At 52.2% G+C, this 16,986-nt stretch overlaps 1 protein-coding gene and 1 pseudogene across 1 annotated transcript in view; both read right to left on the reverse strand.

Moving 5' to 3' along the window:
• Positions 1-10: 10 nt before the first annotated feature.
• Positions 11-542, reverse strand: LOC137361936 (serine/arginine-rich splicing factor 4 pseudogene; annotated as a pseudogene).
• Positions 543-3,576: 3,034 nt separating this feature from the next.
• LOC137361950 (ubiquitin carboxyl-terminal hydrolase 5-like) overlaps positions 3,577-16,986 on the reverse strand; it is a 214,514-nt gene continuing 201,104 nt past the window's right edge. The window contains exons 7-12 of the mRNA XM_068026540.1: positions 6,808-6,896; positions 6,434-6,625; positions 5,085-5,228; positions 4,489-4,634; positions 4,205-4,358; positions 3,577-3,688 (exon numbers count right to left, since the gene is read on the reverse strand). Coding sequence (XP_067882641.1) covers positions 3,600-3,688; positions 4,205-4,358; positions 4,489-4,634; positions 5,085-5,228; positions 6,434-6,625; positions 6,808-6,896 — 814 coding nt within the window. The 3' untranslated portion in view covers positions 3,577-3,599. The remainder of the gene's footprint in view (positions 3,689-4,204; positions 4,359-4,488; positions 4,635-5,084; positions 5,229-6,433; positions 6,626-6,807; positions 6,897-16,986) is intronic.

Raw genomic sequence — 16,986 nt, forward strand, 5'->3', positions numbered from 1 at the left:
TAGCCAGAGCGAGAGCGGGAGCCAGAGCGAGAGCGGGAGCCAGAGCGAGAGCGGGAGCCAGAGCGAGAGCGGGAGCCAGAGCGAGAGCGGGAGCCAGAGCGAGAGCGGGAGCCAGAGCGAGAGCGGGAGCCAGAGCGAGAGCGGGAGCCAGAGCGAGAGCGGGAGCCAGAGCGAGAGCGGGAGCCAGAGCGAGAGCGGGAGCCAGAGCGAGAGCGGGAGCCAGAGCGAGAGCGGGAGCCAGAGCGAGAGCGGGAGCCAGAGCGAGAGCGGGAGCCAGAGCGAGAGCGGGAGCCAGAGCGAGAGCGGGAGCCAGAGCGAGAGCGGGAGCCAGAGCCGGAGCCGGAGCGAGAGCCGGAGCCGGAGCGAGAGCCGGAGCCGGAGCGAGAGCCAGAACCGGAGCCAGAGCGAGAGCGGGAGCCAGAGCGAGAGCGGGAGCCAGAGCGAGAGCGGGAGCCAGAGCGAGAGCGGGAGCCAGAGCGAGAGCGGGAGCGAGAGCCAGAGCGAGAGCCAGAGCGAGAGCCAGAGCCAGAGCGGGAGCCAGAGCGGGAGCCAGAGCGGGAGCCAGAGCGGGAGCCAGAGCGGGAGCCAGAGCGGGAGCCAGAGCGGGAGCCAGAGCGGGAGCCAGAGCGGGAGCCAGAGCGGGAGCCAGAGCGGGAGCCAGAGCGAGAGCCAGAGCGAGAGCCAGAGCGAGAGCCAGAGCGAGAGCGGGAGCCGGAGCGAGAGCGGAGCCGAGCGAGAGCGGAGCCGGAGCGAGAGCGGGAGCCGGAGCGAGAGCGGGAGCCGGAGCGAGAGCGGGAGCCGGAGCGAGAGCGGGAGCCGGAGCGAGAGCGGGAGCCGGAGCGAGAGCGGGAGCCGGAGCGAGAGCGGAGCGGAGCGAGAGCGGAGCGGAGCGAGGGAGCGGAGCGAGAGCGGGAGCCGGAGCGAGAGCCAGAGCGAGAGCCAGAGCGAGAGCGGGAGCCAGAGCGAGAGCCAGAGCGAGAGCCAGAGCGAGAGCGGGAGCCAGAGCGAGAGCGGGAGCCAGAGCGAGAGCGGGAGCCAGAGCGAGAGCGGGAGCCAGAGCGAGAGCGGGAGCCAGAGCGAGAGCCAGAGCGAGAGTCAGAGCGAGAGAGAGAGACACAGAGAGAGAGACACAGAGAGAGAGACACAGAGAGAGAGACACAGAGAGAGACAGCGAGACGGAGAGAGAGTCAGAGACGGAGAGAGAGTCAGAGACAGAGAGAGAGTCAGAGACAGAGAGAGAGTCAGAGACAGAGAGAGAGTCAGAGACAGAGAGAGAGTCAGAGACAGAGAGAGACAGCGAGAGAGTGAGAGAGAGAGAGAGAGAGAGAGACAGCGAGAGAGAGAGAGACAGCGAGAGAGAGAGAGACAGCGAGAGAGAGAGAGACAGCGAGAGAGAAAGTCAGAGAGAGAGAGAGTCAGAGAGAGAGAGAGTCAGAGAGAGAGAGAGAGTCAGAGAGAGAGAGAGAGTCAGAGAGAGAGAGAGAGTCAGAGAGAGAGAGAGAGTCAGAGAGAGAGAGAGACAGACAGAGAGAAAGAGACAGCGAGAGAGAGAGAGTCAGAGACAGAGAGAGAGAGAGAGAACAAAGAACAAAGAACAGTACAGCACAGGAACGGGCCATTCGGCCTTCCAAGCCTGCGCCGATCTTGATGCCTGCCTAAACTAACACCTTCTGCACTTCCGTGGCCCATATCCCTCTATTCCCTTCCTATTCATGTATTTGTCAAGATGTCTCTTAAACGTCGCTATCGTATCTGCTTCCACCACCTCAATCATGTCGCCCCTCCACCTCCGTCGTTCCAGTGAAAACAATCCGAGTGTTTCCAACCTCTCCTCATAGCTAATGCCCTCCAGACATCCTGGTCAACCTCCTCTGTACCCTCTCCAAAGCCTCCACGTCCTTCTGGTAGTGTGGCGACCAGAATTGCACGCAATATTCTAAGTGTGGCCTAACTAAGGTTCTGTACAGCTGCAGCATGACTTGCCAATTGTTATACTCTATGCCCCGACCGATGAAGGCAAGCATGCCGTATGCCTTCTTGACTACCTCATCCACGTGCGTTGCCACTTTCAGTAACCTGTGGACCTGTACGCCCAGATCTCTCTGCCTGTCAATACTCCTAAGGGTTCTGCCATTTACTGTATACTTCCCACCTGTATTAGACCTTCCAAAATGCATTACCTCACATTTGTCCGAATTAAACTCCATCTGCCATTTCTTCGCCCAAGTCTCCAACCGATCTATATCCTGCTGTATCATCTGACAATCCTCACCATTGTCCGCAACTCCACCAACCTTTGTGTCATCCGCAAACTTACTAATCAGACCAGCTACATTTTCCTCCAAATCATTTATATATACTCCAAACAGCAAAGGTCCCAGCACTGATCCCTGCGGAACACCACTAGTCACAGCCCTCCATTCAGAAAAGCACCCTTCCACTGATACCCTCTGTCTTCTATGACCGAGGCAGTTCTGTATCCATCTTGCTAGCTCACCTCTGATCCCGTGTGACTTCACCTTTTGTATCAGTCTGCCATGCAGGACCTTGTCAAAGGCTTTACTAAAGTCCATATAGATAACATCCACCGCCCTTCCTTCATCAATCATCTTCGTCACTTCCTCAAAAAACTCGATCAAATTAGTAAGACACGACCTCCCCTTCACAAAACCATGCTGTCTCTCGCTAATAAGTTCGTTTGTTTCCAAATGGGAGTAAATCCCGTCCCGAAGAATCCTCTCAATAGTTTCCCTACCGCTGATGTAAATCTCACCGGCCTATAATTTCCTGGATTATCCTTGCCACCCTTCTTAAACAAAGGAACAACATTGGCTATTCTCCAGTCCTCTGGGACCTCACCTGTAGCCAATGAAGATGCAAAGATTTCTGTCAAGGCCCCAGCAATTTCTTCCCTTGCCTCCCTCAGTATTCTGGGGTAGATCCCATCAGGCCCTGGGGACTTATCTACCTTAATGCTTTGCAAGACACCCAACACCTCCTCCTTTTTGATAATGAGATGACTGAGTCTATCTGCACTCCCTTCCCTAGGCTCATCATCCACCAAGTCCTTCTCCTTGGTGAATACTGATACAAAGTACTCATTTAGCACCTCGCCCATTTCCTCTGGCTCCACGCATAGATTCCCTCCTCTGTCCTTGAGTGGGCCAACCCTTTCCCTGGTTACCCTCTTGCTCTTTATATACGTATAAAAAAGCCTTGGGATTTTCCTTAATCCTGTTTGCCAATGACTTTTCATGACCCCTTTTAGCCCTCCTAACTCCTTGCTCAAGTTCCTTCCTATTGTCTTTACATTCCTCAAGTGCTTCGTCTGTTCCTAGCCTTCCAGCCCTTACAAATGCTTCCTTTTTCTTTTGGACTAGGCTCACAATATCCCATGTTATCCAAGCTTCCCGAAACTTGCCTTTCTTCCTCACAGGAACATGCTGGTCCTGGATTCTAATCAGCTGACGTTTGAAACACTCCCACATGTCAGATGTCAGAGAGAGAGAGAGAGAGAGAGAGAGAATGTCGAAAGAGCAGATGGAATGGAGAGAGACAGCGACCCGTATTTCAAAGCCCCAGAGCCCCGTCCCCAGCACTCACCGGCCCTCCTTCTTTATGTGACACACGTAGTGACCGCACATTGTAGATGTCCCCATGTGACTAATGAAGGCGAAGAGCTGGTACTCTGCAGGGAGAAGGCAAACAGTGAGAGCGTGTGGGAACCGGCGGGTGTTGGGCAAGAGCAGGTGATATGGGACGAGGGTACCTGGCCGAGACAGGGAGGGTGCCCGCCACAGCCTGTGAGCAAGGCGGGGGAGGGGGGGGGGGGGGGTGGCTGGGGAGGAGTGCCCCAAAGGGGGACAGGCAGAAGAGAGTGGGCGGGCATAGGAGAGAGAAATGGCCGACGATACAGAGAGAAACACTTACACACAGAGGACGCATGAGAAAGAGGCAGAAAGACGAACAGAGAGATGAAAGGGCCATCAGGATAAGGAACCCGGGCTGATTCACCCCTCCACCCCTAACCCAGGGGTCACCGGACAGGGATCAGGAGCAGGAACCCCGGGCTGATTCACCTCGCCCCCCCCTACCTCCCTAACACAGGGGTCGCTGGACAGACGCCTTTGGGGCCGGTTACGGGGTGAGGCAAGAGAGGGGCTTTTTGCTGCTCAGCTGCGACGAGCGGAAAACTGCTACTTACTCCCGGGGCCGTCCCGGACTTTGGGACCGGGGGGGACCGATTCGGAGAGGGACTCGGCTGCAGAACGCCCCTCGGATAAATCCATCGCTGCCTCCGCCTCGAGGTCGTCGATGCGGCTGAATATCCAGTCGACGGCCCGCTCCAGGCTGTTACTCTGAAAAAAGAGAGACGGGGACAGAGGGGCTCTCCGTGAGACATGCACGCAAAACCATCAACAAAAAAGCAAACCCCCCCCTCCCTGCCGCACCCCGAACAATCCCCAGTCTCAGGAACTGCACCCTCACCGTCGCCTTGAGAGCCCGGGTAGCCTGTTCACGAGAGAAGCCCATCGAGAGGATGGTGGCAATGCTGTCCTCCGACGGTGGGTCAGTCATGATGACGGCGGAGCCAGGGCTGCTGGAGCAGGGCAGCACCAACGGGTTGGCGAAATCTGGCGAGCAACGAGAGAAAGAGAGAGAGACAGAAAAAGAGAGAGAGAGAGAGAGAGAGAGGGGGTTAATTGCCAGGATGGAGCAATGCCACTGAGAGACCAGCAAGGGAAACAGAGACTCGGCCCAGACACTGGTCTACGGGAGAGAGGCCCACTCATTCCGTACAGCCATCGGCAGCAAGGGGCTCCCCACCCCCCATCATCGCTCCCTTAATCCCCACCTAGTCAGCCTGTCCTCTGCAACAGTCCCCGGCTTTGGCAACTCAAACCTCCGCCCGATTAGACACTCCACCCCCTCCCCTCCATTTCCCTCCGCCGTCACCCGCCCTCCACCCTCGTACCCCCTCCAGTAAGCACCTCCCCCACCCCCCGCCTCCTTCAGTGTCCCCTCCGGCCACCTCGCAGCCTCCCCCCTCACCCCTGACTTTCCCACCCTCCTCACCCTTGTACCTGGGTCATCCATGTGAGACATCACCCACTTCATGGCAGCCTCCACACCGCTGTTTCCGGTGTGGTACACGGCCTTCCGGCAAGCCTCCAGGGGGAAGCCCATCTCTGCCAGCTGGTTCAACACTGACTCGTCCAGTACCGGCGCTGGTGGCACAGACACAGAGTGAGAGTGAGAGACAGACAGACAGAGTGAGACAGAAAAAAAAGAGAGACAGAGAGAGAGACAGTGCCTAGCCCCAGTCACTCAGCCCACAAACCACGCCACCGCCCCCCCCACCCCCCATACTTCTACCCCCAGAAAGCCAGGTGGCGAAGGACAGAACCGGAGCCAATCTTTGCACACTTTCCCCAGCTTTATTTACAGCGAAACACACTGCAAGCACGCGCCTCCCAAGCCAACCGGCTGCCGCTTCCGTCTGCTCCCGACGACACGGGCTCGAGTGAATCCCCGCTCAATGCACAATAAACACCCTGCCACTCACCCCACACACGCCCAATCGCAAGCTGCCCCCACCCCACCCGCCCAGTCATTCACCCTCCCGCCCAGTCATTCACCCTCCCATCAATGGAACTGCAAGAGAGAGAGAAGCAGCCGAAGAAACAGGGGGATTAATCCATCGGGGAGAGGGGATGGGGGAAAGGGGCGGGGAAGACAGACGGGGCTGGATGAGGAGGGGGCCAGGAGGACATGGGTGGCGGAAGGCAGCGATGTGAAGGGGTGACTGCAGGTGGGAAGGCAGGCAGCGTGGACGGCTAGACACAGCAGGATGTGGCGGGGGAGGGGTCAATAGGGAAGGATTCTTAACTGGAGGCAATGCTGCGCACAATCCCAGATTCTAACACCACCCCCAACTCCGACGAGCCCAGTTCACCAGAGCTCTGTTGGGCCAACTGTGCGTATCCCGGTCGACAGCAAATTCCCCCGGGCCCCGGAACCACTTCAAGTTGTCTCTCTCAGACACACGCACACAACCCCGCCTTCACACACGTACGCCACCACTCGCTCTCCGATTCACTCCCTGCGGCGCCAACCACCCCCGCAATCCCCCAACACACCCCCTCCAGCAGTTACGGAAGTCTGCCACTCTACCAGAGACAGGGGCACCGCCCGATCCTCAATTGGAGCCCTCCAACCCCGACTGTCCCCCACATTGCTTCCGCCCCATGTCAGGGAACAGAGGCCAAGAGCAGGGCCTCCACTATCTCACTTCCCCGCCATGCCCCCCGACAACCACCAAACAGCACAGGCCGAGGAGAGTGGGCGCAGTTGCCGGGGAGGGAGGGAGAGCTAGTGCGAGGCGCAGAAACAACAGAAGTTGAAAGACAGGAGAAAAAAAAAGCACACTAACATGTCGGTGAGGACAAGAGCGCGGAGCAGAAGGAATCGTCATCGTCGTTGCCACAGAAACCAAGGCTACCTTTCGTCTCGTCCGGCGTGACCAGGGGGGGCGCGATGTCCGGCAGCTCCTCCTCCCCGGGCTGCAGGCCGCTTCCTCGCAGGTGGGAGATGTCCAGCTCATCCGGCATCTCGATCGAGACGTCTGCAAGGCAAGAAGGGGAGAGACGGTGAAGGGAGGGGAGCGGACGGAGAGACCGACCTACCTTCTCAGTGGCACCCCCCACCCTCCCCCCCGCCGTCGACCCTATCCGCTCTCCGCCATGACATCATGCCCCAGCACTCCCCCTCCCCCACTACCCCAGCTTTCACCTCCAGAGTTCTCACCCAATTTCTTTGGCACCCAGTCCAGTCCAAAGGTGAATTTTTTGATCTGGATCACAAGATAATCCGGGAAAGAAGAAAAGCGGGTCTTCCTGGTTGGGGGGGAAAAAAAGAGAAACCGAGTCAGTCGGCTGTGAACAGTCCTGCTGCCCAAACCACCCACCACCCTGCCCCCCAACCTCAACGCCAACATCTCGGACAGACTCAGGCAACTGCCGCAGGTGGATACTCGGCCGGGGAACAAGGCATCGCCGCTGACCCAATCCGACTCCGTGCCTAGTTTCCACCGCCACCCACAAACCCCCACCACCCGTGCGCTCGATCTCAGCACTGGAGCAGTTGAGGGCTGGGGGGGAAGGGAAGCCGGGCACGGGCACCAGAGAGACACCGGAGATGAAAGTGTTAAAGGACGAGGACAGGTTACTGGAACGCGGCTTCGACCCCCTGCAGTTTCGAAGATTCAAAGGGTATAACATGCTCGCGGGCGGGGCTGAATGCGTCTCCCACAATTCCTGTGCAACAGACTCGAGGGGGGCTGAACGGCCTACTCCTGCACTGACAAGACACTGATAGCAGGAGTCAAAGAGATAAATCAGGAGGACAGGTTACTTCACTCATGGATCCTCCCAGAACAAAACAACAGGACCGCAGCAAACATCCCTTCTGAAAGACGTCCCCTGAAAGAGGGCAGTACTACATTAGTTCATCAGAGTGTTACAGTGAGGGGTGTGGGATATATCAGTGTTACAGTGAGGGGCGTGGGATATATCAGTGTTACAGTGAGGGGCGTGGGATATATCAGTGTAACAGTGAGGGGTGTGGGATATGTCAGTGTTACAGTGAGGGGTGTGGGATATATCATTGTTACAGTGAGGGGCGTGGGATAAATCAGTGTTGCAGTGAGGGGTGTGGGATAAATCAGTGTTGCAGTGAGGGGTGTGGGATAAATCAGTGTTGCAGTGAGGGGTGTGGGATAAATCAGTGTGACAGTGAGGGGTGTGGGATATATCAGTGTTACAGTGAGGGGTGTGGGATATATCAGAGTGTTACAGTGAGGGGTGTGGGATATATCAGAGTGTTACAGTGAGGGGTGTGGGATATATCAGTGTTACAGTGAGGGGTGTGGGATTTATCAGAGTGTTACAGTGAGGGTTGTGGGATATATCAGAGTGTTACAGTGAGGGGTGTGGGATATATGAGTGCAACAGTGAGGGGTGTGGGATATATTAGTGCGACAGTGAGGGGTGTGGGATATTTCAGTGTTACAGTGAGGGGTGTGGGATATATCAGAGTGTTACAGTGAGGGATTGGGATATATCAGTGTTCCAGTGAGGGGTGAGGGATATATCAGTGTGACAGTGAGGGATGTGGGATACATCATTGTTACAGTGAGGGGTGTGGGATATATTAGTGTTGCAGTGAGGGGTGTGAGAAATATCAGTGTTACAGTGAGGGGTGTGGGACATATCAGTGTGACAGTGAGGGGTGTGGGATATATCAGTGAGACAGTGAGGGGAGTGGGATATGTCAGTGTTACAGTGCGGGGTGTGGGATATCTCAGTGTTACAAAGAGGGGTGTGGGATATATCAGTGTTACAGTGAGGGGTGTGGGATACATCATTGTTACAGTGAGGGGGGTGGTAGATAGCAATGTAACAGTGAGGGGTGCGGGATATATCGGTTTTGCAGTGAGGGGTGTGGAATATAGCAGTGTTACCGTGAGGGGTGTGGGATCTATCAGTGTTACAATGATGGGTGTGGGATATATCAGTGTCTCAGTGTGGGGTGTGGGATATATCAGAGTGTTACAGTGAGGGGTGTGGGATATATCAGTGTTACAGTGAGGGGTGTGGGATATATCTGTTACAGTGAGGGGTGTGGGATATATCAGTGTTACAGTGAGGGGTGTGGGATATATCAGTGTTACAGTGAGGGGTGTGGGATATATCAGTGTTGCAGTGAGGGGTGTGGGATATATCAGTGTTGCAGTGAGGGGTGTGGGATATATCAGTGTTGCAGTGAGGGGTGTGGGATGCATCATAGTTACAGTGAGGGGTGTGGGATATATCAGTGTTACAGTGAGGGGTGTGGGATATATGAGTGCAACAGTGAGGGGTGTGGGATATATTAGTGCTACAGTGAGGGGTGTGGGATATATCAGTGTTACAGTGAGGGATGTGGGATATATCAGAGTGTTACAGTGAGGGGTGTGGGATATATCAGTGTTCCAGTAAGTGGTGTGGGATATATCAGTGTTCCAGTGAGGGGTGTGGGATATATCAGTGTTCCAGTGAGGGGTGTGGGATATATCAGTGCTACAGTGAGGGGTGTGGGATATATCAGTGCTACAGTGAGGGGTGTGGGATATATCAGTGTTGCAGTGAGGGGTGTGGGATATATTAGTGTTACGGTGAGGGGTGTGGGATATATCAGTGTTCCAGTAAGGGGTGTGGGATATATCAGTGTTGCAGTGAGGGGTGTGGGATATATTAGTGTTACGGTGAGGGGTGTGGGATATATCAGTGTTCCAGTGAGGGTTGTGGGAAATATCAGTGTTCCAGTGAGGGGTGTGGGATATATCAGTGTTACAGTGCGGGGTGTGGGATATCTCAGTGTTACAGTGCAGGGTGTGGGATATCTCAGTGTTACAGAGAGGGGTGTGGGATATCTCAGTGTTACAGAGAGGGGTGTGGGATATCACAGTGTTACAGAGAGGGGTGTGGGATATCTCAGTGTTACAGAGAGGGGTGTGGGATATATCAGTGTCTCAGTGAGGGGTGTGTGATATATCACAGTGTTACAGTGAGGGGTGTGGGATATATCAGTGATACAGTGAGGCGTGTGGGATATATCAGTGTGACAGCGAGGGGTGTGGGATACATCATTGTTACAGTCAGGGGGGTGGTATATAGCAATGTTCCAGTGAGGGGTGCGGGACTTATCAGTTTTACAGTGAGGGGTGTGGGATATAGCAGTGTTACAGTGAGGGGGTGTGGGATATAGCAGTGTGACAGTGAGGGGTGTGGGATATATCAGTGTGACAGTGAGGGGTGTGGGATATATCAGTGTTACAGTGAGGGGTGTGGGATATATCAGTGTTACAGTGAGGGGTGTGGGATAAATCAGTGTTACAGTGAGGGGTGTGGGATATATCAGTGTTACAATGATGGGTGAGGGATATATCAGTGTTACAGTGAGGGGTGTGGGATAAATCAGTGCTACAGTGAGGGGTGTGGGATATATCAGTGTTGCAGTGAGGGATGTGGGATACATCAGTGTTACAGTGAGGGGTGTGGGATATATCAGTGTTACAATGATGGGTGAGGGATATATCAGTGTTACAGTGAGGGGTGTGGGATAAATCAGTGCTACAGTGAGGGGTGTGGGATATATCAGTGTTGCAGTGAGGGATGTGGGATACATCAGTGTTACAGTGAGGGGTGTGGGATATATCAGTGTTACAATGATGGGTGAGGGATATATCAGTGTTGCAGTGAGGGGTGTGGGATATATCAGTGTTCCAGTGAGGGGTGTGGGATATAGCAGTGTTACAGTGAGGGGTGTGGGATAAATCAGTGTTACAGTGAGGGGTGTGGGATATATCAGTGTTGCAGTGAGGGATGTGGGATACATCAGTGTTACAGTGAGGGGTGTGGGATATATCAGTGTTACAATGATGGGTGAGGGATATATCAGTGTTGCAGTGAGGGGTGTGGGATATATCAGTGTCTCAGTGTGGGTTGTGGGATATATCAGTGTCTCAGTGAGGGGTGTGGGATAAATCAGTGTTACAGTGAGGGGTGTGGGATATATCAGTGTCTCAGTGTGGGTTGTGGGATATATCAGTGTCTCAGTGAGGGGTGTGGGATATATTAGTGTTACAGTGAGAGGTGTGGGATATAACAGTGTCACAGTGAGGGGTGTTGGATATATCAGTGCTGCAGTGAGGGGTGTGGGAGATATCAGAGTGTTACAGTGAGGGGTGTGGGAGATATCAGAGTGTTACAGTGAGGGGTGTGGGAGATATCAGTGTTACACTGAGGGGTGTGGGATATATCAGTGTTACAGTGAGGGGTGTGGGATATATCAGTGTTGCAGTGAGGGGTGTGGGAGATATCAGAGTGTTACAGTGAGGGGTGTGGGAGATATCAGAGTGTTACAGTGAGGGGTGTGGGATATATCAGTGTGACAGTGAGGGGTGTGGGATAAATCAGTGTTGCAGTGAAGGGTGTGGGATAAATCAGTGTTCCAGTGAGGGGTGTGGGATATATCAGTGTTGCAGTGAGGGGTGTGGGATATTTCAGTGTTACAGTGAGGGGTGTGTGATATATCAGTGTCTCAGTGTGGGGTGTGGGATATATCAGTGTCTCAGTGTGGGGTGTGGGATATATCAAAGTGTAACAGTGAGGGGTGTGGGATATTTCAGTGTTCCAGTGAGGGGTGTGGGATGCATCATAGTTACAGTGAGGGGTGTGGGATATATCAGTGTTAAAGTGAGGGGTGTGGGATATATGAGTGCAACAGTGAGGGGTGTGGGAAAAAATCAGTGTCACAGTGAGGGGTCTGGGATATATCAGTGTCACAGTGAGGGGTGCGGGATCTATCAGTGTCATAGTGAGGGGTCTGGGATATATCAGTGTTACAGTGAGGGGTGTGGGATATAACAGTGTCACAGTGAGGCGTAAGGAATATATCAGTATCACAGTGAGGGGTGTGGGATATATCAGTCCAACAGTGAGGGGGGTGGGATATATCAGTGTGTTACAGTGAGGGGTGTGAGATATATAAGTGTGACAGTGAGGGGTGTGGGAAATATCAGTGTTACAGTGAGGGGTGTTGGATATATCAGTGTTGCAGTGAGGGGTGTGGGAGATATCAGAGTGTTACAGTGAGGGGTGTGGGAGATATCAGAGTGTTACACTGAGGGGTGTGGGATATATAAGTGTTACAGTGAGGGGTGTGGGATATATCAGTGTTACAGTTTGGGGTGTGGGATATATCAGTGTTACAGTGAGGGGTGTGGGATATATCAGTGTTACAGTGAGGGGTGTGGGATATATCAGTGTTCCAGTGAGGGGTGTGGAATATATCAGTGTTACAGTGAGGGGTGTGGAATATATCAGTGTCACAGTGAGGGGTGTGGGAAATATCTGTTACAGTGAGGGGTGTGGGAAATATCAGTGTTACAGTCAAAGGGGTGGTATATAGCAATGTTACAGTGAGGGATGTGGGATAAATCAGTTTTGCAGTGAGGAGTGTGGGATATATCAGTGTTACAGTGAGGGGTGTGGGATATATCAGAGTGCTACAGTGAGGGGTGTGGGATACATCGGTGTTGCAATGAGGGGTGTGGGATACATCAGTGTTACAGCGAGGGGTGTGGGATATATCAGTGTCACAGTGAGGGGTCTGGGATATATCAGTGTTACAGTGAGGGGTGTGGGATATAACAGTGTCACAGTGAGGCGTAAGGGATATATCAGTATCACAGTGAGGGGTGTGGGATATATCAGTCCAACAGTGAGGGGGGTGGGATATATCAGTGTGTTACAGTGAGGGGTGTGAGATATATAAGTGTGACAGTGAGGGGTGTGGGAAATATCAGTGTTACAGTGAGGGGTGTTGGATATATCAGTGTTGCAGTGAGGGGTGTGGGATATATCAGCGTTCCAGTGAGGGGTGTGGGAGATATCAAGTGATACAGTGAGAGGTGTGGGAGATGTCAGAGTGTTACAGTGAGGGGTGTGGGATATATCAGTGTTGCAGTGTGGGGTGTGGGATATATCAGTGTTGCAGTGAGGGGTGTGGGATATATCAGTGTTGCAGTGAGGGGTGTGGGATATATCAGTGTTACAGTTTGGGGTGTGGGATATATCAGTGTTACAGTGAGGGGTCTGGGATATATCAGTGCGACAGTGAGGGTGCGGAATATATCAGTGTTACAGTGAGGGGTGTGGAAAAAATCAGTGTTACAGTGAGGGGTGTGGAATATATCAGTGTCACAGTGAGGGGTGTGGGAAATATCAGTGTTACAGTGAGGGGTGTGGGAAATATCAGTGTTACAGTCAAAGGGGTGGTATATAGCAATGTTACAGTGAGGGATGTGGGATAAATCAGTGTTGCAGTGAGGGGTGTGGGATATATCAGTGTTACAGTGAGGGGTGTGGGATATATCAGTGTTACAGTGAGGGGTGTGGGATATATCAGAGTGCTACAGTGAGGGGTGTGGGATACATCGGTGTTGCAATGAGGGTTCTGGGATATATCAGAGTGTTCCAGTGAGGGGTGTGAGATATATAAGTGTGACAGTGAGGGGTGTGGGAAATATCAGTGTTACAGTGAGGGGTGTTGGATATATAAGTGTGACAGTGAGGGGTGTGGGATATATCAGTGTTGCAGTGAGGGGTGTGGGAGATATCAGAGTGTTACAGTGAGGGGTGTGGGAGATATCAGAGTGTTACACTGAGGGGTGTGGGATATATCAGTGTTACAGTGAGGGGTGTGGGATATATCAGTGTTGCAGTGAGGGGTGTGGGATATATCAGTGTTCCAGTTTGGGGTGTGGGATATATCAGTGTTACAGTGAGGGGTCTGGGATATATCAGTGCGACAGTGAGGGTGCGGAATATATCAGTGTTACAGTGAGGGGTGTGGAAAAAATCAGTGTTACAGTGAGGGGTGTGGAATATATCAGTGTCACAGTGAGGGGTGTGGGAAATATCAGTGTTACAGTGAGGGGTGTGGGAAATATCAGTGTTACAGTCAAAGGGGTGGTATATAGCAATGTTACAGTGAGGGATGTGGGATAAATCAGTGTTGCAGTGAGGGGTGTGGGATATATCAGTGTTACAGTGAGGGGTGTGGGATATATCAGTGTTACAGTGAGGGGTGTGGGATATATCAGAGTGCTACAGTGAGGGGTGTGGGATACATCGGTGTTGCAATGAGGGTTCTGGGATATATCAGAGTGTTCCAGTGAGGGGTGTGAGATATATAAGTGTGACAGTGAGGGGTGTGGGAAATATCAGTGTTACAGTGAGGGGTGTTGGATATATAAGTGTGACAGTGAGGGGTGTGGGATATATCAGTGTTGCAGTGAGGGGTGTGGGAGATATCAGAGTGTTACAGTGAGGGGTGTGGGAGATATCAGAGTGTTACACTGAGGGGTGTGGGATATATCAGTGTTACAGTGAGGGGTGTGGGATATATCAGTGTTGCAGTGAGGGGTGTGGGATATATCAGTGTTCCAGTTTGGGGTGTGGGATATATCAGTGTTACAGTGAGGGGTCTGGGATATATCAGTGCGACAGTGAGGGTGCGGAATATATCAGTGTTACAGTGAGGGGTGTGGAATATATCAGTGTTACAGTGAGGGGTGTGGAATATATCAGTGTCACAGTGAGGGGTGTGGGAAATATCAATGTTACAGTGAGGGATGTGGGATAAATCAGTGTTGCAGTGAGGGGTGTGGGATATATCAGTGTTACAGTGAGGGGTGTGGGATATATCAGAGTGTTACAGTGAGGGGTGTGGGATATATCAATGTTACAGTGAGGGGTGTGGGATATATCAGAGTGTTACAGTGAGGGGTGTGGGATACATCGGTGTTGCAATGAGGGTTCTGGGATATATCAGAGTGTTCCAGTGAGGGGTGTGAGATATATAAGTGTGACAGTGAGGGGTGTGGGAAATATCAGTGTTACAGTGAGGGGTGTGAGATATATAAGTGTGACAGTGAGGGGTGTGGGAAATATCAGTGTTACAGTGAGGGGTGTTGGATATATCAGTGTTGCAGTGAGGGGTGTGGATATATCAGCGTTCCAGTGAGGGGTGTGGGAGATATCAAGTGATACAGTGAGAGGTGTGGGAGATGTCAGAGTGTTACAGTGAGGGTTGTGGGAGATATCAGAGTGTTACACTGAGGGGTGTGGGATATATCAGTGTTACAGTGAGGGGTGTGGGATATATCAGTGTTGCAGTGAGGGGTGTGGGATATATCAGTGTTACAGTTTGGGGTGTGGGATATATCAGTGTGACAGTGAGGGGTGTGGGATAGATTAGTGTTGCAGTGAGGGGTGTGGGATATATCAGTGTGACAGTGAGGGGTGCGGAATATATCAGTTTTACACTGAGGGGTGTGGGATATATCATTGTTTCAGTGAGGGGTGTGGGATATATCAGTGTTACAGTGAGGGGTGTGGGATATATCAGTGTTCCAGTGAGAGGTGTGGGATATATCAGTGTGACAGTGAGGGGTGTGGGAGATATCATTGTTACAGTGAGGGGTGTGGGATATATCAGTGTTACAGTGAGGTGTGTGGGATGTGTCATTGTTTCAGTGAGGGGTGTGGGATATATCAGTGTGACAGTGAGGGATGTGGGATATATCAGTGTTACAGTGAGGGGTGTGGGATATATCAGTGTTACAGTGAGGGGTGTGGGATGCATCATAGTTACAGTGAGGGGTGTGGGATATATCAGTGTTACAGTGAGGGCTGTGGGATATATGAGTTCAACAGTGAGGGGTGTGGGATATATTAGTGCGACTGTGAGGGGTGTGGGATATATCAGTGTTACAGTGAGGGGTGTGGGATATATCATTGTTTCAGTGAGGGGTGTGGGATATATCAGTGTTACAGTGAGGGGTGTGGGATATATAAGTTTTACAGTGAGGGGTGTGGGATATATCAGTTTTACAGTGAGGGGTGTGGGATATATCAGTGTTACAGTGAGGGGTGTGGGATATATCAGTGTTACAGTGAGGGGTGTGGGATGCATCATAGTTGCAGTGAGGGGTGTGGGATATATCAGTGTTACAGCGAGGGGTGTGGGATATATCAGTGTCACAGTGAGGGGTCTGGGATATATCAGTGTTACAGTGAGGGGTGTGGGATATAACAGTGTCACAGTGAGGCGTAAGGGATATATCAGTATCACAGTGAGGGGTGTGGGATATATCAGTCCAACAGTGAGGGGGGTGGGATATATCAGTGTGTTACAGTGAGGGGTGTGAGATATATAAGTGTGACAGTGAGGGGTGTGGGAAATATCAGTGTTACAGTGAGGGGTGTTGGATATATCAGTGTTGCAGTGAGGGGTGTGGGATATATCAGCGTTCCAGTGAGGGGTGTGGGAGATATCAAGTGATACAGTGAGAGGTGTGGGAGATGTCAGAGTGTTACAGTGAGGGGTGTGGGATATATCAGTGTTGCAGTGTGGGGTGTGGGATATATCAGTGTTGCAGTGAGGGGTGTGGGATATATCAGTGTTGCAGTGAGGGGTGTGGGATATATCAGTGTTACAGTTTGGGGTGTGGGATATATCAGTGTTACAGTGAGGGGTCTGGGATATATCAGTGCGACAGTGAGGGTGCGGAATATATCAGTGTTACAGTGAGGGGTGTGGAAAAAATCAGTGTTACAGTGAGGGGTGTGGAATATATCAGTGTCACAGTGAGGGGTGTGGGAAATATCAGTGTTACAGTGAGGGGTGTGGGAAATATCAGTGTTACAGTCAAAGGGGTGGTATATAGCAATGTTACAGTGAGGGATGTGGGATAAATCAGTGTTGCAGTGAGGGGTGTGGGATATATCAGTGTTACAGTGAGGGGTGTGGGATATATCAGTGTTACAGTGAGGGGTGTGGGATATATCAGAGTGCTACAGTGAGGGGTGTGGGATACATCGGTGTTGCAATGAGGGTTCTGGGATATATCAGAGTGTTCCAGTGAGGGGTGTGAGATATATAAGTGTGACAGTGAGGGGTGTGGGAAATATCAGTGTTACAGTGAGGGGTGTTGGATATATAAGTGTGACAGTGAGGGGTGTGGGATATATCAGTGTTACAGTGAGGGGTGTGGGATATATCAGAGTGTTGCAGTGAGGGGTGTGGGAGATATCAGAGTGTTACAGTGAGGGGTGTGGGAGATATCAGAGTGTTACACTGAGGGGTGTGGGATATATCAGTGTTACAGTGAGGGGTGTGGGATATATCAGTGTTGCAGTGAGGGGTGTGGGATATATCAGTGTTCCAGTTTGGGGTGTGGGATATATCAGTGTTACAGTGAGGGGTCTGGGATATATCAGTGCGACAGTGAGGGTGCGGAATATATCAGTGTTACAGTGAGGGGTGTGGAATATATCAGTGTTACAGTGAGGGGTGTGGAATATATCAGTGTCACAG

Source organism: Heterodontus francisci, unplaced genomic scaffold (genome assembly GCF_036365525.1).
Source record: "Heterodontus francisci isolate sHetFra1 unplaced genomic scaffold, sHetFra1.hap1 HAP1_SCAFFOLD_323, whole genome shotgun sequence".
Taxonomy (NCBI): Eukaryota; Metazoa; Chordata; class Chondrichthyes; order Heterodontiformes; family Heterodontidae; genus Heterodontus; species Heterodontus francisci.